Below are 22787 nucleotides of genomic sequence, written 5' to 3'. Positions count from 1 at the left end.
AGAGCCCAGCAAACTGTGGTATCATACATGTTGCATGAAGGAAAGAAGGAGAAGACAGAGAGAGAGAGTGAGAAAGAAGAAAGAGAATAGAAAAAGAGACAGAAAGTCTGAAGAAAACTTGATTAAAAACTATGCAAATTAGAATCATGGGAGAGGAAAAGCTTTTCCCTTTAAAACTTTAGAATATTTTAAGCAAACACAAAAGTGAAAATAATAATACAACAGCTATTATCTGTCTCCTAGTTTTGTCAAATCTTAATTTTGCCTTGTTTCCAATCTTTTAATTAAAAAAGAAATTACATAACAGGTGAAGTTTCTCTGAGCCCCATCTTTAATCCCTGCAGGAATTGTGATCTTTAAGAATGGCTTTATTGCCCTAGCTGGTTTGGCTCTGTGGATAGAGCGTTGGCTTGTGGACTGAAGGGTCCCGGGTTCAATTCTGGTCAATGGCACATGCCCAGGTTGCGGGCTCAATCCCTATTGGGCAGAAGGCACCCGATCAGTGATTCTCTCTCATCATTGATGTCTCTCTCTCTCTCTCTCTCTCTCTCTCTCTCTCTCTCTCTCTCCCTTTCTCTCTGAAAACAGTAAAAATATATTTTTAAAAAGATAATGGGTTTATTATATCTGTATCCATTTTTATGCCTTTATTGTGTGTTTTTAGTCATACAACTCATAATATTCTTTTGAATGCCAATCTTAATTAAAATGGTACCAAATTGCATATATTCTTCTGTCACTTGATACTTTATTTTTAAAAATAGCATTTTTTATTTATCAAATTGATGAATATACCCCAGTTAATTTTTATAATTGTTATGTTCTCATGATATCACAGTGTATTACACAGTTTATCCACGATCTGAATGAATGTGTAAGCCATTTTCTTCTCTTTTTTATTTATTTTCTGTTATGAACAATGCTCGTTACTTATGGGCAGGAGTTTCTCAAACATATAAACATTGATTTTCTGGGTCTTGGGTCTGTGACTCTTCAACTTCACTAGAAATCATCAAATTGTCCTCCAAAGGGGTGATTCCAATTTACATTCTCACCTGCAGACTGAAACTCAGCACTTAACATTATCCATTAAAAATCTTTTTGCCAATAGTACAGGCTGGGAATGATATGTCATGATTTTAATTTGCATTTCCCTGATTATTGGTGAAGCTTAGCATTTAAAAATGTATTGGTCTTTCTGCCCTGGCCAGTGTTGCTCACTGGTTGAAGTGTCAGCTTGCAACACTGAAAGGTCGCAGATTTAATTACAGGTCAAGGACACATACCTGAGTTGCAGGTTCGATCCCCTGTCTGGTGGGGGGCTTGTGTGGGAGGAAACTAATCGATGCGAGAGAGATACATGTGAGAGGGATGTATCTCTCTCACATCGATGTTTCTCTCTCTCTCCCCTCTCCCACCCTCCCTTCCACTCTATCTAAAAATCAATAGAAAAAATATCCTTGGGTGAGGATTAGCATTAACAACAAAAAATATACACAAAAAACTTTATTGGTCTTTCTGTAAAATGCTTATTTTTATTATTAACTTTTTATTATATTTTATTATTGATTTAATATCAATAATTACATATTCTAGATAGTAATCCCGTGTCTATGGGCTGTCTTTTCATTGTGTGTATGGTATCTTTTTCTTTGCAACTTTCACTTTTTACTCTGTGCCCTTCTTTATCATTTATTAATACAAATAACACTTTCTAAAAAATATATATTTTTATTGATTCCAGAGAGGAAGGGAGAGGGAGAGAGAGATGGAAACATCAATGATGAGAGAGAATCATTGATCGGCTGCCTCCTGCACATCCCCCACCGGGGGGATCGAGCCCACAACCTGGGCATGTGCCCTTGACTGGAATTGAACATGGGACCCTTTAGTCCACAGGCTGACACTCTATCCACTAAGCGAAACCAGCTAGGGCCCACTTTTTAAATTTATTAATACAAATAAATTAATTTATTACAAATACATGCCACATTTTGAATTATTAATAAAAATACATACCACTTTTTGAATTAAAAAATTAGAAAATAAAATAATAAAAATAAATGAAGTGGTTGGACTAGTTGGCTCAGAAGTCCTACCATTATTTTAATATTGAAGTGAGATTTAATGTTAGAAGTACAAAGCCAAAAAAAAAAAAAAAAAAAGCCCAAAAAACTTAAGGGAACAAATCCCACTGAGAGAGGACCCACGATCTAACCCAATGCACTCCTACAAGGCCGGTGTAATTGTGCCTCCTGTTTTGAAATCTACATTCTAGGTTAGACACCAATTTTACATCTCAGCTAACAAAGAGTTAACAATACTTTGTTGATTTGAGAAAGAAATACACTTGCTCCCTTCAGTGGAACCATTATTGCCCTCCAAATCTCCCTTCTTTGTGTGCCAGAACCAGGTGAGCTGAAGTGTTAGCTGGGCCCCCTCGCCTGCATCTGCACCTTTCACCAGCGATTGTTGGCTCTAGCTTCTCTCTGCTCCAGCTGCCCAGCCTTGCCATGTCTCCTCACCACACACACTGCCAGAGATGGCAGGGCTAGAGGCTCTGGGTGTCTTTAGCCCACAGCATGTCACCAGGCATGCAAAGGTCACAAGAGGTTAAGTACAAGGCTGTTGGATTTTTTAAAAATATGTTTTAATTGATTTCAGAGAGGAAGTGAGAGAAAGATAGAAACATCAATGGTGAGAGAGAATCATTGATTGGCTGCTCCCTGCATGCCCCCAACTGGGGATCAAGCCTGCAACTCAGGCATGTGCTCTGACCAGGAATCAAACCAGGGACCTCATGGTTCATAGGTCGACGCTCAACTACTGAGCCACACCTGCTGGGCTGATTTTTTTTTTTTTAATGGTCATTTTTGTGCCTTATAATCTTCTCCTGAACCCAGCTGGCAGGGCGAAGCCACACTCTCTTCATGATCACTACAGCTGCTCTAACGGCTCAGACATGCTGATTCTCAGAAACAGAAACAGCACGCCCGTCGTGGAGAGCACCTGATTCATCGTATGTCTTCTTACCTAAATCTTTCCGTCTTTTCAGTTCATTGATGTTTACATTGATGTCTTTCACAGCAGCACAGGCGTCCTCCAGGGCCCTGAAGTCTGGGTGAGAGGGAGGGGTAGAATTGCGAAGTTCGCACAGTAATAGTGGGTATTTCGTCACACGCTGGATTGGTTTGATCAACAAGGAGCTCATGTTAGTTAGGTTCGGTTTGCCTCTACAATAGAGATAAAAAATGTCAGTTTTGTGAACATTCGTTTTATTATCTCCTTTTAAGGTTTGTGATTTTTGTAATGTTTAATCCTGAAACTGTTTTTCCTCCCCACGCCGTCCATTTGACTATGTACAATTTCTAAGTGAAAGCAAGAGCAGTGGGTGACTGAAAGATCCTGCTACCAAACAAAAACCTAAAAAAAACACACACACACACAAAACGCCAAAACGCCCACACAACAAAACAAAAGCTGAGTATATCTTTCCATCAAAAAGGATTCAAAACATCATTTCCATCCATGTCCCATTTACAGGTTTTTGTTAATAACAGGCTTTATGATAATAGTGGCAAGAAACCATGTCAGAATGCATTTTTCCATGACAATCAAGAAAAAAAATTCTTTTACCAATGGTATTTTTTTGATTATTAGTAAGGAAAATAAACTTATTATTTAAAAATCTAAACAGATGACTTGCCAACTATAGTCAAAAGAAAGCATGGTCTTCTCCCTTCTGCCAAATTGAGAAGTTGCCTTTATATTGGGTCAGAGCTTCTATCAGTCCCCAAAGGAGATTTATAAGAAATGCAATAGTTCTCCAAATACTGTTAATAGCATCACTATCACTAATCATTGCGGTCCTACAATGACGTGCTGTGTGGAATTGTTCTTAGCCAGCAAGTCTTCAAATGGCTACACAAAAGTGAACCCTCATGTCTGCCTACAAGCTTGGTCATGTCATTGTCCAAGCCACTGTCATCATTTTTTTCAGCCAGAATGTAGCAGTTTCTAAAAACCTCTGTGCAAAGAGGCAAGTATAAAGCATTGTAAATGAAACATGGATGAAAGTCGTCCTTTGAGTCCCTTCTGGTGGACAGAGACATTTGCTTGCCTTCCTTTTTGTTTTTATTTAGTAGAGAATACAGACACTGTTTTCAAATACTGATAGGAGGATTTTCCATTCTTCAATTATTATTTTTAAGTACTAATATGGATAGACAACAGGCCACATGATTGGAATAATGAAAAAATCTAAAAAAACACTGAACAAAATTAGAAAAGTTGCATGTTAAGAAAAGATCTGAAGTCACCTTATATACCATCTAATCGAACTCTTCCTTTGAATAATGAGAAACTAAGGAACTTTGTCATGTGTATGTGCATACACGTGAGTGCGCGCACACCCGCCCCCCCCCCCACACACACACACTAGTCACTACCAAATCTTCCATCTTCTTTCTCTGTTTGGTAGTTTGTGCTCAGTTTCTCTGTCACCACTGTGTCCCCAGCATGATATATAGTGTTCTCTCAATGAATGTTTGTAGACTGAGTGACAGATTTCTCAGATTTTTTGTAATGTGCTTTTATTTTACATTGAACTTATTTTCCCTCCCAAAATTTCCAGTGGTCCTAATAACCGAGGAATGTTGTTCACGTACTGAGCAAATGATGATACCATGATAGAAACAAAAACTGAAGCAGACCAAAAAGTAGCTTTTTTTTTTTTTTTTCAGGAAGACCAAAGTCAAAAAGCTTTTCAAGGGAGTAAAGCATTGCTTTACATGACTTATCTTGTTCTTTCTACCCATTGGCACCAAATCTATTAAGGAAATGAGGTAAGGATACGGGGTAGCAAAAAAGAAATGAGGGGGAGAGGGAGAGAGATCTTATTGGTTTCCAAGAGAAGCAGGTGAAGCAGATGGAAGAAAATATAAATAAATAATAAGTAAAATCATATTTTCTAACTGATGCTGTATCAATAGCTGAACCCTTGCATATGAAGTACACATTTCCTCACATTTCTTAAGCAAAGATGCTTTAACAATACAGCAATTTAGAGACTTAAGAGACTTACAATTCCCTTAAGTAAGAACAAGTCAGAAATACAGAAGGTGTTAACTAGGAAAAAACCCATATATCTATATAAATATGATCAGAATTTCTTCTGAGCTTTTCAACCATCACCAAATATTAGTTTATTTAACCTGCTAAAAATCACTGAAATACCATCAAAATATAAATATAGTCAACAATTCAATAAGAAAACTCAGTTTTAATAAGATAGTTTTCAGTGTGGTCCATTGTTATATATATTTTTTTATTTTTAAAATCCCCAAATATATTAAAGCATACCCTTGTTTCTTTGAGCTTCCCTTCCTTCTTTATTAAGATCTGTCAAAAAAACCAAAGTAGGCCCTTTGGTTGTGTCCAGATCTTATCACTACTTCTTTTCCCATCACTCTTTGGCAGCAATGTTCTATTGTCTCCCTTTTATGTTTCCAATGACAATAACAACAATGATAAATGATTATTGTTTCTCTTAAAAGCATCACAAACGCAAATATTAAAAAGGCTCTCTCGAAAACAAGAGCCCTCTTTTGTCTTCAGACTTGCACTTTGGACAGTTGCCCAAGTGATGAGCAATGATGTTCTGGTACCCGCATCACACAGACAAGCAATGAGGTTAAGAAAATAGAGAATGTGTTAAGATAATGACATGCCAGGCATTCAGTGCCACAAAGCTCACCCATCTAAACCCTCCCCAATAAAATTAAGTTCTGATAACTTTGAGGCAGTGCATCCTATGTGTGACACCACCCAGCTCAGTCAAGCAGCCAATTACCACATACCTCTCCCCAGAAAATAGCTGCATGTAATAATTCCTCAGATATATTGAGCTGAAAACTAAGTTGGTTACTAATTTGTAATTCTGTTTCATCTTCCTCCCTCTTATCATAAATACTTTGGCAAGTATTTGGTACCATAAATAGCTACACTAATCTCATTAGAAATTATTATTGGGACTTTACAAAATCAAGTAAACACAGCTGGCTTTGCTTTCTTTTAGCAACATCCAGTTTTGCTATAAAAAGCTTCACATCAAATACAAGAAAATAGTTCCACAATGAAAATAAAAATGAGATTTAAACAATGTAAAAACTATGATGGGAAACAACACTGAGGCACACCGATATTTCTTAATTAGAGGGAGAAAATGAGAGAAAGGAAAAATAATCATCTAACTATTGATCATATTAGTTTGAATTTCCTCTATTTTATGACCATAAGTATCCAAAATTTAATATTTAATTTACAGCCACAAACCAACTACATTAGGATTGATTTTTTTTCAATGTACAGTATTCTCCCTTTAAAACACATTAAGTCAATTTCAGAGGAAACTGTATATTGCTACTAATAACAAGCAACTAACATTTGCCATAAATTAAAAATAGTTGTGAAAATACAGAACTATCAATACATTTTAGAAGATGTAAAGAAGATGAATGAATGATAAATTGATATAGCAGACCAGAAGACCAGATATTTGGATAGGTAATAATTTAATTATTCTTCCAAAAGTTCATTAATTAGAGTTCCTGAGTACCTATGGTAGTAGATAGGGAGATGGGGATTAGGATAAGAAGGAACTAGTTGAAAATCTGTTTAAGGAACAACCTTTTTTTAGGATGCCATACAAATAAAGGGGATCATCTAGAGGATTAAGAAAGACCTGTTGGAAATTAAAAGATAATAGCAGAAATAAAAACTCACATTGTTGGAAAAAAATATTCAGGAACTTTCCAGATAGAAGAACAAAAACACAAAGGGGTTGAGAATAAAAAAAAATACAGAAAATTAGAGGACTGTTTTAGGAGGGCCAATATCAAAATAATAAGAGGGCCAGGAAAAGAGAGTAGAGCTCATATGAGGAGGAAATAATCAGTGAAGTAACTTGAGGAAAGGACATGAGGTAGCAGGTTGAAGTCCTCACTGAGTATCCAGAACAATGGATGAAATGGACTCACACCTTGGAATTCATGAAACTTCAGGCTTTTGGGGACAAAGAGAAGATCCCACAATCCTTCAGAGAAACATATAAACAAACAGGTATAAACAAATGATTAGGAATCCAAAAAAGCTTCCGATTTCTTGTAACAACACCGAAAACTAGAAAACAATGAGAAATTACCATTAAAATTTGAAGATGAATGATATTCAACTTGGAATTCTCTATTGTTTAGAATTCAATAGTTTAGTATTCAAACTATAAATTAAGAGTGAGGATAAAATAAAGATATTTTGGATATAAAAGTTTCCAAAATTTTACTTCCCTTCATTCTTTGATGAATAGAAGGAACTATTGAAGGACATCCTCTACAAAAACAGGAGAGAGGCAAAGAGAATTTCTGGGATGATGGGAGGGGAATTCCTGGAAGACAGGTGTGCCCAGCATCACTAGTCCAAACCAACAGGCCAGAGGCTCTGGGAGAAGCTTCCTGAGGGAGGTGAAGGTAATAGTATACATAATGTATTTGGGTGTCTTGAAATATGACTGGTGTGAGTTTGGCATTAATGATTAGCAGAAAAAAAAAAACTAAGAGGGGGAAAAACAATAGTGAACTCACAGAAAGACAAGTAATCATTTGTTCCAAGGTTTAGCTTTGAAAAGAAACTTATTCAGATATTCTCAGATACAGTAATTCAAACACTGATTAGTCCTCTACTCCAAATTATAATGTAACTACATAAGGAGAATGGAGAGGTGGGAAGAATGTGCGAGTGTGTGTGTGTATGTGTGTGTGTGTGTGTGTGTGTGTGTGTGTGTGTGTGTGTGTGTGTAGGAGATGGGGTAGAAAAGAGAGAAAAGTTAGTCTTCTACAGGGAAAAGTCAATACATAATACTCAAATAGGTGAAACCAAACATGTTTTCAGAGTCAGGAAAATAAATTCCAAAAGAGTCATCTAAAAGATGTGCTCCCTGAAGAGCATTAGCAGCAGGAGGGAAGTTGACTACTATTTTTCTTAAATTCTGACTTTTTAAGCCATGGTACATATAATTTTAACAAAAGAGAAATTTTTTAAAGAAAGAAACATGCATGACGATCCTAGAAATTCTGAAATGAAGAGCGCTGAGCTGGATAAGGTAGAGCTGGTATTAAAACATAAAGCGCCCTAACCAGTATGGCTCAGACTCAAGGTTCCTAGGTTTGATTCTGGTCAAAGGCATGCACTTTGGTTGCAGGCACATACCCGGTAGGGAGTGTGCAGGAGGCAACTGATCAATGTTTCTCTCTCATCGATGTTTCTAACTCTCTATCCCTCTCCCTTCCTCTCTGTAAAAAAAAAAAAAAAAAAAAAAAATTCAATAAAATATATATTTAAAAAAAAACATAAAGCTGCAAAAACGAAAGCAGTTTGCTATGGGTACATCCATGGACAGATGATTAGCACAAAGCAGAAAAATCAAGAAATATATACAGGTCTGTATGGAAATATGTACATGGTAACTGTGACATTCCTGCTCAGTAGAAAAATTAACTATTCAATATCAGGTTTTGTAATAATTAGATAGCTACATAGAAAAAATAATAAAAATAAATTCTTTACATCAAAATAATTTATAGCTAGGTTGAAGATTTAAATGTTAAAAAATGAAACGCTTCAATAATTTGAAGAAATCATAGGATTACACTTTGAAAACATTCTTGGAGTTTCTAAGTAAGACACAAGATCCAAAAACCACAGTAGAAGAAGTGATAAATCTTTTTAAAAATTTACTCTATAAAACTGTACAGATAAAAACAAAACAGAATAAGCCATAAACTATGTTAAAAGTCAAATGATAAGCTGGAAAAATATTTATAGCACATAAGACAAAAAGGGGTTAATACATTCACTAATTAAAGAACCATTATCAATCTATTAGAAAAAGATGAACATCTCAAGAAAAGTGAACAATCAATAAAAAGAATTCATTAGATGAGAATGAAAATGATTAGCATCCATGAAAATGCTAAAGATCAATATTAATGAAAATTAAAGCAACGTATTACTATTTTTGGTCTATTACATTGCCAGGTGTTGCAAGGATACAAATATTAATTATATCTAGGGCTGGCAAGTAGCAGATAAATGGACAACTCACATGTGGGCAGTGGGAATATAAATTAGTTCGACTTTTCTGAAATTCTCTGGTAATAAGAATCAAATGCCGTTTGGCCTAGTAATCCCACTTTTAGAAATTCAACTAAGAAAATAATCAAATTATTGTACAGAGATCATGTGTAAGAATGAACACAGAACATCAATCTTTACAGGACAGATAGACACAATTCAAGTACCTATAAGGTTTTGGTAAACTAAGTTGTGGTCTGTACATCAGGTAGACTATTGTGTAGTCATAAAGTGATGGGGGTTTATGTTTACTACATAGGAAGATGTCTGGGATGTATTGATGAATGAGGTAGCAAGTTGACGTACAAAAAATACATACCATGGCACATAGGTGTCCTATTTTAGCTAATATGTGTGTATGTAGAGAAAAATATTGCGGTAAAGTCAGAAAATTCACATTGTAGCAATGTTACAATAGTTAACTCTGGAATGTGACCACCCATTGTCTTTACTGCCCTCATTTTAATATTCTTTATTTTGCAGTGTTTCTTTAATAATTGTAAAAACACAAAGCTCAAGAAAAGAGAAAATAACTTACAACATGCTGAGATAAATAAAAGCCCTGAGATCCAAAGGCTGGAATAGCTGGTCAGACAGAGCACACATACAGAGAAGTGTAAAACATGGAAATCCAACCCTGCATCTCTGGAGAAGAGATATAGAAAAGGCATGTTTTTCTTGCTTTAGAACAGCAGACTGTATCAGATGCTTTTTAGGGAGGGTGACTTTTTGGTTGGAGAATCTTTGATTCTTGTCACATTGATTCTTTGATGTTTGCATAAGATTGTAATCCAAAGTAATTGCTTTAGAAGTTATAATATCTTTGCCTTTCTCTGTACTTTTAAAAATGTAGATTTAAAAAAAAAAACAGAAAATTTTCAGTTTCTATAAGGGATTGTTTTTTAAACCATTAAAAACCCCACCCTTGCCTTGCCAGCATGGCTCAGTGGTTGAGCATTGACCTAAGAACCAGGAGGTCCCGGTTTGATTCCCAGTCAGGGCACATGCCCGGGTTGCTGACTCGATCCTCAGTGGGAGGCGTGCAGGAGGCAGCGGATCAATGATTCTCTCATCTTTGATGTTTCTATCTCTCTCTTCCTCTCCCTTTCTCTCTGAAATAAATTTTATATGTATTATTTAAAACAAACCCACCCCTCCTAAATGCACTCTGGGCTGCAACCTTCCTGGCCTCAGCCGCGAAGGACCTGAGCAATTACACAGCACTTGACGCGGCCTTTTACCGTTTCATGTTGCAGCTTGTGTGCCTCCTGACCCGTGAGAGAAACAAGAAGGAAGACAGGGCAGACATGGCTTTGATGTTCACCCAGCCACACACTGTGAATACGCTGCCTCTTTTTCAGTTCTTGATGTACAGAATAGGCTAGAGGGGCCACACACAGCCCGAGAACTCCCACACCACAGGGGTGGCGCAGAAGCTAGTGCAATTTTTTAAGCAAGTGTTTCAATACAATGTACTATTTGTTATAGGTTTTCTGTATGGAGCAGCCTATGCAGGCGAACTGTATTTAAATAAGTTAATCTCCCACTGTCTTCCTCTGAATTTCTTTCTCTCTCTCTCTCTCTCTCTCTCTCTCGCTCGGTCTTTTGCTTAAAAACATCTAAGCTTTAGGAAAAGAAATCTAAGCAGAATCTGCAGCATATTACATGCTGTACTCATCCAGCTTGGTGACTCTCCACTCCTAGGTACCATGATGCCAGGGGCATAGATTTCATAATGAGATACCATTCCCTACCCTGCCCCATCCTCATCAACTATCATTGCAGAGAAGCCAGGAAGGCCCTGGTGTGTGGATGGACCAAAAAGCAAAAAGCCCTCTTGTCCTCTTACCCACATCTTCAAATTCAAGTGACTTGGGAACTCATTGAACAAACCTACTCATATCTGTTTATACTATAGGATTTTTTTTTCCTTTGGTGAAAAAACATATAAAGGGAGAGACCTGGGTGCTTGTTTGGTATGTCAAAAACTAACTTCTCAGCCTGGTTGAGAAGGTCTCCTGGATGATGCCTGATGCCCAATTCTTCCACTCACTCTGGAATTCTGTCTTTTGTCATGGTTGTTCTGCACCAAAGCATGAATGACAGGTATTTACAGGTTAAATTAATACAATTTTTACTTTGTAAATTTTGTATTTTATCGATGTAAAGTTTCCAGAGTAGAATTCAGAGAGAGAGAAATGAGAGAGAGAGAGAGAGAGAGAGAGAGAGAGAGAGAGAGAGAGAGAGAGAGAGACTAGGAACTCAGGACCTTCATAGTTGCTGACCACACTAAGCCAAGCATGTGCTTTTTCAAGTCCTATAAATTTGAGTTTGTATGTATGTCAACATCAGTCAACATCATCCTTTCAGTATTAGGCTAAATGTGTTTTTCTTATATAAAAATGGGCATCTTGCAAAGTGTTTGTGTGTGTGTGTGTGTGTGTGTGTGTGTGTTGTTTTTATAAGGTAATTTCTACACTGTCCGAGTGACCAACTATTTCATCTTAATACTTCATTCTCATGCTATATTTGTGGGTATGATTTTTTTCTTTATAAACAAATCATATGAGAGTCCAACGAGAAGAAACACAATATTTTGCTATAATGCATAAGGAGTCTTTTCTTTTGTCCATTAATCAATGGAAACTTCAAAAATCTTATGGTATTAACCTGAGATTTTTTTTTTAAAGACTATTGTTGCAGTCAGGAAAAAGAGTTTTGAACACATTAAGATTCCTAAACATATCTGTGATGAGCAGTTCCTGAAGAGTTCCTGGCCCCAGCAAACATGTGATTTAAGTGAATTATATCCCAGGATTCTTCTAAAATTTAAGGAAAGTACATGTAATAAGAATTTAATATATAAGATCATCTCAGACAAATTAGAAATAAGTGCTCTTCAAAGTCTTGATTTATTTATTAAAAGCAAAAACATAATTGTAAAAACTAAAATGTCTGATTTGTACAGAAATATTAACAGCTTTTCCTCATGATTTTTACATTTGATTTTTATTATTAAGATAAAAATACTTACTCTTGACTGTATATGTTCCTGTAAGAGAGGAGAAAAAAGTAAACTCATGTAAATCCATATATGTGAGGTAATATACAAGCATTGCAAAAATTTTTAAATTTTATTACATAAAATAAAGCAATAAGTCATTTTCATGAATGTTTTATAGAATTGGTCTCATTGTTTTTTAATCAGGCCACTTAAACTTTATTTTAGTATATTTGCACCATTTTTGCTTTACTCCTTATAGTATAAGGTTAAAAACCATTGATACAGATTAGTTAGTAAATTTTCATCATTTGAAAATGGATTTAAAGATCAATTTTTGTTTACATTATAAAAAAGAATCTATTAAACATAATAAGAAAAACAGATTATAAGGAAAGGTGATTGACTTGCAGAAAACCATACATTCTGTAACATCTTTGTATGTAGTATGATACAGATTAAAAACATTATAACTTTCAATGAGGGAATTCCACAAAACCTTTCACAAGGCGTTGCTAGCTTTTGTGGCTTCCATTTTGCTCAAGTAAAGCTCACATCCTTCCCAGGCAATGTCCTCTGCCTCTCCTCCATCTCTTCTCTACCTCCTTTCCTGTTGATCCTCGCCTTTCACATCTGCAGCAACCATACAGGCCTCCTGCTCTTTCTGAAGCTGGAAGACCCGCTCCTGCCTGCAGGCTTTCGCAGTGCTGCCTGCTCTTCCTCCAGATACAGCTCACTCCTCATCGCAGTCAGCTCTCTCCTCAAATGCTCCTTCCCCGTGAAGCCTTCCCTGACCAATCCTACCCCCGCACCGAACTCTTCATCCTCCCCTTCTGCTTTATTTATCTCCCTTGTGCTTTGCCACTTTCTAATATAGTATATCCTTCTTCAGTTTACTGTCTTTCTCTCTCCACTCCCCACTCCCAATGAAGCAAGGATTTATGCTTGCTTTGCTCTCGGCTGTAGCCCCAGGACCTGAAAGAGTGGCTGGCACATGGCAGGAGGGCAAAACATATTTGTCAAAGTAATTAATTAACAATAAAAAAGTGGGAATCATTCCGGTTAAAATTTCCAGAATAAGAGTTTTTCTCTAAAAGCCTCATGGCTCTAGAGAAGTAATGACCGGTATTAATAACGTGATCCCCTTGCTCTCTGGTTTCCAGGCTTTTGGAATACAGTAAATGTTTTCGATATAGAACACATTTTAAACCCATCCCTTAACTGTAGATGGTCTTTTCACATTCAGTGATTGAGAAAAATTCAATGATAAATCCCTATGCTGAGCTCAGTAAGTATGAGGAACCTTTTTACTTCCATGAAGAATTGCACCCCCACTGCCCCTTGCCCAATGTTCCCTCCCATTCACTGCCTTTAAGCTCACATTCTTCCTCCAATTTCTCTCCCTTTCTAATGAGGAATTTTTGTTTTTCCAGTATGCGCTGTGGACCATACATTAGAAAATTTGAGAGTGTAGTTGACTAAAAATAAAAATCCATTTTTTTATGGAAACAAACAAGTGAGCAAAGTGATCATTTGGGAACCAAAACACATACTTTGAAGTTGAAAGAAAAGATTGTTCCCCCCCCCCCCCCCCGAGACAACATGGAAAATTGTTCTCCTATTTTATTTATTTCAAATAAAACTTAAATATCATAACATAAGTTAAATGCTGTGTTTAATGTAAGTGTAACATTTTATGAAAAGGAACCTGAGAGATCTTCAACATATTTTCCCTGTTGGTACAGTGACATAATGGTCCTACGTTATTACATCTTTTTATTTGCTCTCTCTCTCTCTTTTTTTCTAAATCTCTCTTTTAGGATAAAAGTTTCCTAGAAGTTAACCCCAGCCAAGAACAATTCAGGAGAAAGTTAAATCGTTTACCCCTTGTTGGGATAAAATAACTCAATATGTCTACTGCCACACCTCCTACCCTCATGGGTTTATTACAATTTGAGTCACAATTAACAGAAGTTTTTATGTGACTATTCCTTACAGATTAGTCTTTCATTAGTTCAATCATGATGGCATAGAACAATAAAATGAAGGAATTTTCAAAAGTGCTTTTAATTTTTATGTGGAACATTCCCTTAGCATAATACTAAGAAATACAAAATGTGGTAAACAGATTGAAAGCTATTCCTTTGCAGTTTGCCTTGCATGAACTTTTAGCTTCCTCCCCGAATGGAGAAGTTTTTGTTGGAATATGAGCAGCCAAAGCACTCAAATGACTGTAAGTTAGAAGTTTTCCTTCTATGAATGATGGACTTAGGAAGATACATTTATAACTAGAGGTGAAGCTAGAAATGTGTCTTCAGCTACTAAAAATTTTTTGGGAAAAAACCCTTCATTCTTTTATTATTATTATTATTATTATTATTATTATTATTATTACAAAATACACAGATCTCTAGGGCCTCTGAAGGGCAGCAGGGATTTGGCGGTATTTACAACAAGAAAAACAGAAAAAGGGGGCAGCAGACAGGCTGTGCTAATTATAGCTACACTGGCATTTAGAACTCTTCTATTTTTTCACTTTTCTCATACAGAGGAGAAACCTTAAATAGCCCCAAAGAGACAGAGTGACTACATCTTTAGCGAATAACTTCCATAAATTTAGAGACTGCATTAATACAGTGTTAATGCAACTGCGTAAACACTCCTTGATGAGTAAGTAAAAACTTGCAAGTTTCCAATTTGTGTGCTGCAGACGCAGATGTGGTGCTGTGCTTCTGGATAGCTTTAGTCTTTTCTTTCTTAAGGCCTCCGAACCCTGAACTTACTGCTTAGACTGCATCCATAGTCATGGAAAAAGCCCGGGTGCCTCAGGGAAAGCAGCGAGAGAGAACTGAGGGCATTTCTCCTTCCAAGTAGGTCTTGATTGTGTGCCAACCACATGAGGGTACTGGTTAATGTGCCGATTCCTGGATCGGACCCTCAGCCATCCCATTTATTATTGTTATTGTTGTTGTTGTTGTTGTTGTTTTGGTCTGGAGCAGAGTTTAGGAGTCTGCATGCTTAGTATACATCCTTGGTTGACCTGACGCAGGGGAACATGCACACCAAAAACCACTGCCCCAACATTCCCAAGGGATTCAAAATAGCTTTCTGGATACAAATACTATTTTCTCTTTTGAAAGATACTGGGCTTCAGAGAATAGCCAAAGGTTATGAGCTCACATCTGTTACAGAACCAAACAATCTCTCTACCATCTTCTTGGAAATTAGTCTTGAATCTCACCGTGACAGCTCCTGGTGTGTTATTTTCATTAACTCTGGCATTGTCATTCAACTTTCCAGATGGTTTTGTGTATCTACCCAAGTAGAAGGTGTGTTCCTAGGAGGCAAGAACTACCTATGCTTATACATATATTTTTAAATGATTTCAACATTATCTAGCAGTCTTAATAAATATTTATTAAGCCCTCAATAAACTTATTTTAATTTTGGCTAAAATGCAACCTAAGTTTCTTAAAATTCTGGTTTAACTTCTGAAGCATGAAACCACTTCTCTCATGGATATTGCTTCAAACCCACTTATTCTAATATTCCTTGCACGGTAGACAATGGAGGCCGCACCTAATATTCACTAGAAATTGGCAGCTGGGCACTTGGGCTCTGTTATTTAGCCCCAAGGAAAAGGCAGGGCCACAGTAATAGCTTTGACTGATTACTTGGCAAGGGAAACCAAGCCCTTGGGTGTTCCAGACTCTCTTTGGCCTATAAACCTGTTTGAAAACCTGCTCCCAGAATTTAAAGCTTAGCTCAATTGAGGTCGGTATTATAGTAATGTCAATAATTCTACTGCTCTCCGCTTTCAGGCAGACCAGGACAATTCATCACTGACTTTATGTTCATGGAAAGGCAACTTTTGGGAAAAGAGCTCTAACTTAAGCTACTTTATTTTGATTTTTCTTTCCCTTAAAAAACAGTCCCGACAATATTAATTTCTTTGGATTTTGTGCTTTCTAAACCTCAGCACCCTCCAGTGCCTGGAATTATTCTCTAAAACCAGACTGGTGCTGAATACGCAAGATTTGGGACATCACCAGGGCAATGACTGGAGGCTTCCAGAAAAAGATCAAATAAACCATTGGGTCTGAAAGTAATTTTCCGTAATTCAGACTTATTGAAGTTCGAAGAGTTAACCTCTGCCTTTAGCTGGTTAGTTGGTTTTTAAGGGGTCTGATATGGAGCTCTACTGCCTAGTGCAGTGATGGCGAACCTTTTGAGCTCGGCGTGTCAGCATTTTGAAAAACCCTAACTTAACTCTGGTGCCGTGTCACATATAGAATTTTTTTGATATTTGCAACCATAGTAAAACAAAGATTTATATTTTTGATATTCATTTTATATATTTAAATGCCATTTAACAAAGAAAAATCAACCAAAAAAATGAGTTCGCGTGTCACCTCTGACACGTGTGTCATAGGTTCGCCATCACTGGCCTAGTGGAATATTCTGGCAGGGTCAAGCTCTCTCTCTTAGGAGTCAAAATCTTCATGAATAATACACGAATGTTCAACCCCTCTGAGCAGGCAGCTCCACCTCTGGGCAGCTGTTAAGAGCACCTGCCAAAGTAATGAACTGCATCCTCTTCCCGTATGGAGCACCGTTCCTGGGGTTGGAGTTGGACTGATGATCGTTAGCGGTTCCACTACCATAAGATTTCTCTCTTTCATTCTAGAAGCTGAGGAAGCGAAATGGCTCAATCTAGACATTTATTGGATCAGATAGAAAAGGTGTTCATTCACATCCAGAATAACACCATTACTTCTCCCTAGGAATAGACAGTATCTTTATATTTAGAAGAGTTTTCTCTTAATATATTAATAATACAAATACAGCTTCAAACTTTAAGGTTTCTGTGAATTGATTTGCTAACACTGAACTAATTTTCAAATAGTGGAGAAATAATGAACTAGAGCTGCTATTACATATAATCTTTAAGAATTAGCTGATCAGCCCTAGCCAGTTTGGCTCCGTGGATAGATAGAGGGTCAGCCCAGGGACTGAAGGGTCGAGGGTTCAATTCCGGTCAAGGGCATGTACCTTGGTTACAGGCTTGATCCCCAGCTCAGGTCAGGGCCTGGGAGCCAACCAATTGATGTGTCTCTCTCACAACGATGTTCTCTCTCTGTCTCTCCCTATCCCTTCCACTCTCTAAAAATCAATGGGAACATATCCTCGGGTGAGGATTAAAAAAAAAAAAAAAGAAATTACCTGATCATATTGAGCTCCTTATGGGCAGGGTCTAAGACTTCTTTATTTTTGTATTTTCAGCATTCATCCCAGAATGATGCTTGGTGCATCACAAGCACTAAGTAAATTATTTAGATTTAGTGACTTAAATATATTTTCTTTTCCACAACATGGGCAGAAAAATGGTTAAAGAACTGTAATACCTTAATGACCAGTAGAGGGCAGTCAAGTTAGTTTTTAAACCCACTTTCAGTCCCAGTTCTCATCTGCAAAGGCTTTCTCTAGGGTAGTCTCACTTAGTCTCCTGATTTCACTTTAATTCAGCTACCAGTCTTCTGTACTTTATCAGGACCCCCATTTGGGCCCCTACAATAGTGTGTATATAAGGGGATGCACCAGAGGGTCAGACTGGCTGGTGTGCATTGATTTATACACTGTAGCTCTCTCTGTTTGGTTAATTTTCAGCCTAATCAAAACCACTTGACAAGAAGTAATCCTGAAAAATAAAAGACCACAACAGAACCACTGGGTACGATGTGGGCTAGGGCAGATTTTTGGCTTTAAGCTTCATGTGGTAGAAAACTATCTATAATAATAAAAAGGTAATATGCTAATTAGACCAGACGTCTTCTGGACATCCTTCCTGACAAAGCCAGGGCCAGAGGAAAGCCAGCCCAGGTCCCGGGTGCCTGCAGGTGGCCAGAGGAGGGAAGCAGCCCGGGCCCCGGGTACTGGAAGGAAGCTGGTGCCAGCAACCTGGCGAAGGAAGGACTACTCTCACATGAATTTTCATGCATTGGGCCTCTAGTATCCTATATAATCCTACATAATAAAAGGCTAATATGCAAATGGTCGTGACACCCTTACACCATAATGACCGATCAGCAGGAGGCTGTGTTCATGGCAGGCATGGGTGGGCAGGGCTGCATGCGCAGCGAGGCTGGGGGACATGAGGCTGTGTCCCCCGCCTGGTGCCGGCCAGGGGATGTGACGCTGTTATTGTTTATTTATTAATAAATTTATATATTATTTTCATATACATTTTACTAATTTTCTTTCATCTCTGACACTTCTATTATAGAGAAAGGTAAAATAGCAATATTACAATATTCCCTCTATGCCCTAACCGGTTTGGCTCAGTGGCTAGAGCATTGGCCTGTGAACTCAAGGGTCCCAGATTTGATTCCGGTCAAGGGCATGTACCTTGGTTGAGGGCACATACCCAGTAGGGAGTGTGCAGGAGGCAGCTGAATCAATGTTTCTCCCATTGATGTTTCTAACTCTATCCCTCTCCCTTCCTCTCTGTTAAAAAATCAATAAGATATATTACAAAAATATTCCCTCTAATTAATTCCCTTCTAATGTACACGAATTTCATGCACCAGGCCACTAGTATACAATAAAATACCAATTTCATGTAAAAGAATCACCCTCAACACATGTCCACATGTATGCATATAGACAAGATCAGAAGAAAATGCAAATTGTGGTTACTAATACATGGTTTAGTGAGGAGTTAATACATAGAATAGCAAGGGTTTTTATCTTATTAATGTTTTCTTATTTTTTTCAGATATTCATAGTGCATATATATTTCTTCTATATATAAAAATATATTATGTGGCACCTCCCACCTACAATTTAGGAACGAGGAGGAAGGCATAACTAATTTTCCAGAAACAAACTTTAACAGGGCCTGAACGCTTTGACAGTGTTCGCCAGTCTCCCCTCTGTGGGAAGGTGAAGGCCATCTAGAGAGTCATGGACATTCCGCTGACTTGATGATCCCGTGTCCCCCAGGGGTCACGGAGCCACATGTTGTCTCACACATCCCTCCATCTATGTGGAGCAGGCAAGTAACAACAGCTTTAAGGGGGAACTTTTCCTCTGCATTTCACTTTTTCTTTTCCTTTTCTTAGAGAGGGAGAGAAAGAAATATCGACGTGAGAGTGAAACATGGATCGGCTGCCTCCTGCACACTACCTTCTGGGGATCAAGCCCGCAGCGTCAGCATGTGCCCTGACCCGGAACTGGACCCTGATCTCTTGGTTCCTGGGTCAATGCTCAACCACTGAGCCACACTGGCTGGGACATTTCACTTTTCGATGTTGCATTATTCTATTTCCACAGAGCCCTGAGTTTTCTCCTATGTTATTTTCAGTCTCTTTGCACAGGGGGAAAAAAGTCAATCAGTGTTTCTGGCATGCCAGCTTTTTATAAAGAGAACGCGAAGTAGAGCGTCCCGCCAGTCGGATAAAACCCAGGATTTACGTGAGATCTTTCATCTGCATCCAGTTAAAATGTTCCCTGCTAGGCAACTGAGGGCACATGGAAATCATCATTGGAAAAGGCCTTACTGTAAGGACTGGACGCAGAGGCTCAATTGTCGCTTCAGCTCCTCCTCCTTTTCATAGGCCTCGAGGACACTGTGCGCTTTGTCGTGGTGGTAGCAGTAGATTTTATAAATATCTTCCAGCGGCCCTTTCATCTGCAAGAACACTTCTCCTGACAAATGTAAAACAAAGGCAAAATGATATCAGGTCAGACCCAAGGGGACTTCACATACTTATTATTCAGCAACACTAACGCGTGTTGGTTGGGTACCAGGTTATGCCCGGGGTCATTCAGAAGCGGTGGAAAACATTAGTGACCTTCCCTCCTTTCCTTTCCTTTCTCGCCTCCCTCTTTTCCTCTCCCTTCTTTTCCCTCCCTCCCTCCCCTTCTTTTATAAAGCAAAGGATAATGAGCATAAGGGAGGTAGGCGGCCAGTGAAAGCTGGTTTTCTCAGCAGTGACTGTGCACCTGGCTGGCGTGCAGGAGCCTGGCAAAGGGCAGCCTTTTAGGGCCAGTCTGTGTGGGTTCGGATTGGGCTGTGCTGCCGACGTGGACAGGCTATGTCTTGGACAATGTCTTCTTACCTTCTGAGCCTATTTCCTCACTTATAAAATGGAAACAATAACAGATCCAACTTTATAGGGTCCTTATTAAAATTAAAGACACTGTGTGTGTGTGTGTGTGTGTGTGTGTGTGTGTGTGTGTTTGTGTGAGAAGTTCAGAGTCCAGTATTACATGGTAAATGCTCAACAATATTGTTATGTATTAAAAGTATGGGAAGTGACATTTTAGGCACTAAAATGACATTTTCATATGTATTCCACCAACATTTCCTGAGGTTCTCTGAAAGGCAAGCAATGGAGTTTAAATAAAGTATTTTCTTAAATGTTATAATAAAAAAATTTGGCCATTATTTCTGTTAAAACAATGAACATAATAAATAATGTTAATTGGATACCATAAACAAGGGTTATGACTGTCTTCTTCATAAAGTAACTTGGGCGGATTGTGCCTCAGCATTTAAGAAATTATTTTGATATTATGATAAAATTGGGTCTCTGACAACTCAAATAGGTATTGAACAATGGTTTGACTTAATCACCCACTCCTTCACTTACAAATGTGTATTAAGCATCCACTACCCTATCCCGCACCTTGTTAAGTTGATTTGAGATACACTCAAAAGAAAAATATATGATAGGGTCTGCTCTCAAAAGCATTGCAGATTTGGGCTTGATAATGATTTGGGTTGAATTGATTGAGAGTGATATGGACTTACTAGTCTGGTCCTATTATACTAACAACAAGTCACTCTTCCTTCAGAAATAGAAGTGCCCTTTGTATTTTCAACATGTTTTGCTCATATTAACGGCTCAACTCCCTGTATATGTGGAGATAAGAGGTTATTTATCCTTATTAAATAAGAATAGACAAATCTGAGTTTAAAAGAAATAAATGATTTCCCCAAAATCCTAGCAACCTAAATTCCTAGTCCAGTACTGATATGGTTGGAGTTAGTGGAATAATTAGTGTAGATATTATGATTATAGGTAGCAGGCAATTTATTCATTTTGTGTTCTCAAAGTGTCATTTGATCTTCATGTTGTTTCTTGTTGGCAAAGCCAGGATTAGAGACCATATTCTTCTCTCTCTCTCTCTCTCTCTCTCTCTCTCTCTCTCTCTCTCTCTCTCTCATTATCCCTCCACACATGAGAGCTTTGCTGGACACTGTACAAAGTGATGCAGTTAGAAAGAACCAGAAATCACTGTCATGTAGCATTTGTGTGGTGACTTCGGGAATGACTTTAAAAATTCTTTCCACTAAATTCTATAATTTTTAAAATAGAAATAAGTAATAGTATCTCTGGAGATGAGTTTGAGAATTAAATGCGATGTAAAACGTGCCTGGCATTGACAAGTTGCTCAGTTAACATCATTCATCTCTTAATGTTGCTCCACTATCTCTAGAATTAAAACACCAGTCCTTTTCTAATTTATATCCAGCCAATGAAAGGCTTTTCTTTCCTTTTCATTACATGGGATTTCCCTAAGATTGTAGACTGTGTGTGTGTGTGTGTGTGTGTGCGTGTGTGTGTGTGTTGGACTTCAGAAACTTAGCAACTGCGAGAATCTTTGGAACTGAAGGTATGAAGAATTCTTGTTTTGTCCCTGGGATTGTACTGAGTTGATCATTCTAGCAATGTAGGTCTTATAGATTTGCTCTTCAAGACAGCAACACACACAGTAAGAAATAGAGTAGTTATAAGAAGAGGAAATAAAATAGGATAGTGACTAAATTTAGTTGGGCAAAAGATGCAGAGAGCCTCCCAGGGACAGAGCCAGGTGGCACATGGGGGTGGGGCCTTGGGCTGGCGGAGGAATTAGGCCCAGCAGTGGGAGTGAGCACCAGGCTCTGAGGACGCTCAGGAGCGAGTCGGGCAAGAGGCTCTGAGTGTACACAGCCCAGCACAAGATGAAGTTGTAAACATGTATGTTCGCTACAAAGCAGCATAGAAACAAAAGAAAGAAAGAGGTAAGGACACGCATAAATCCACACTAGGATCAAGTCAGAAAGTCAAAAAACAAAGGAAAAGACATTTATTTCACACACAATGAAACCATTAATTGCAAATTCCTTTGTATTTTCTTTAGCACAGTGGTCTAGTTTGAAAGAATGTATATCTCCCCTTAACAGCAGTCAAAGTTTCTATTCTTTCCCAAGCAAAATTCTGTTGGGGCTCTAATAACAATTATTAAAGTTAAAAGGTATTTAAGTACTCTAATTGAAAACCATTTATTCACCCAAAGGCCACGTACAGCTATGGCGGGCAGAATATTTGATTTCCTCCCAGCCCTACCAATGTATTCTGCTTCATAACAGTGCAGATGAAGCGATGTGTCTTGCAGCAAGAAATGATTTCGTTTCCACGGTAACATAACTGGCGGCTGCATTTCTTTAGTGGTGAAGGGCAACTCCTCTATCTAATGTATGTGGGTTTGAAGGGATGATTAGAAGCGGTGAAGGGACTGAGCCAAGACCAGGGAAGGTAATTTCACTTCTGGC

General features: G+C 38.0%; 1 protein-coding gene across 2 annotated transcripts in view; it reads right to left on the bottom strand.

Moving 5' to 3' along the window:
* ARHGEF38 (Rho guanine nucleotide exchange factor 38) overlaps positions 1–22787 on the bottom strand; it is a gene marked incomplete at both ends in the record, with an annotated part of 144531 nt that overhangs the window by 30303 nt on the left and 91441 nt on the right. The window contains 3 exons of one of the 2 annotated variants that reach the window (XM_081098897.1): positions 3034–3233; positions 12221–12238; positions 19747–19894. In XM_081098897.1, coding sequence (XP_080955023.1) covers positions 3034–3233; positions 12221–12238; positions 19747–19894 — 366 coding nt within the window. The remainder of the gene's footprint in view (positions 1–3033; positions 3234–12220; positions 12239–19746; positions 19895–22787) is intronic. The other variant, XM_081098898.1, reaches the window with a different exon arrangement.

The sequence above is a fragment of the Myotis nattereri genome (genome assembly GCF_964212035.1).
Source record: "Myotis nattereri genome assembly, chromosome: 1".
Classification (NCBI taxonomy): Eukaryota; Metazoa; Chordata; class Mammalia; order Chiroptera; family Vespertilionidae; genus Myotis; species Myotis nattereri.
This window is presented reverse-complemented; position numbering and strand designations above follow the sequence as displayed.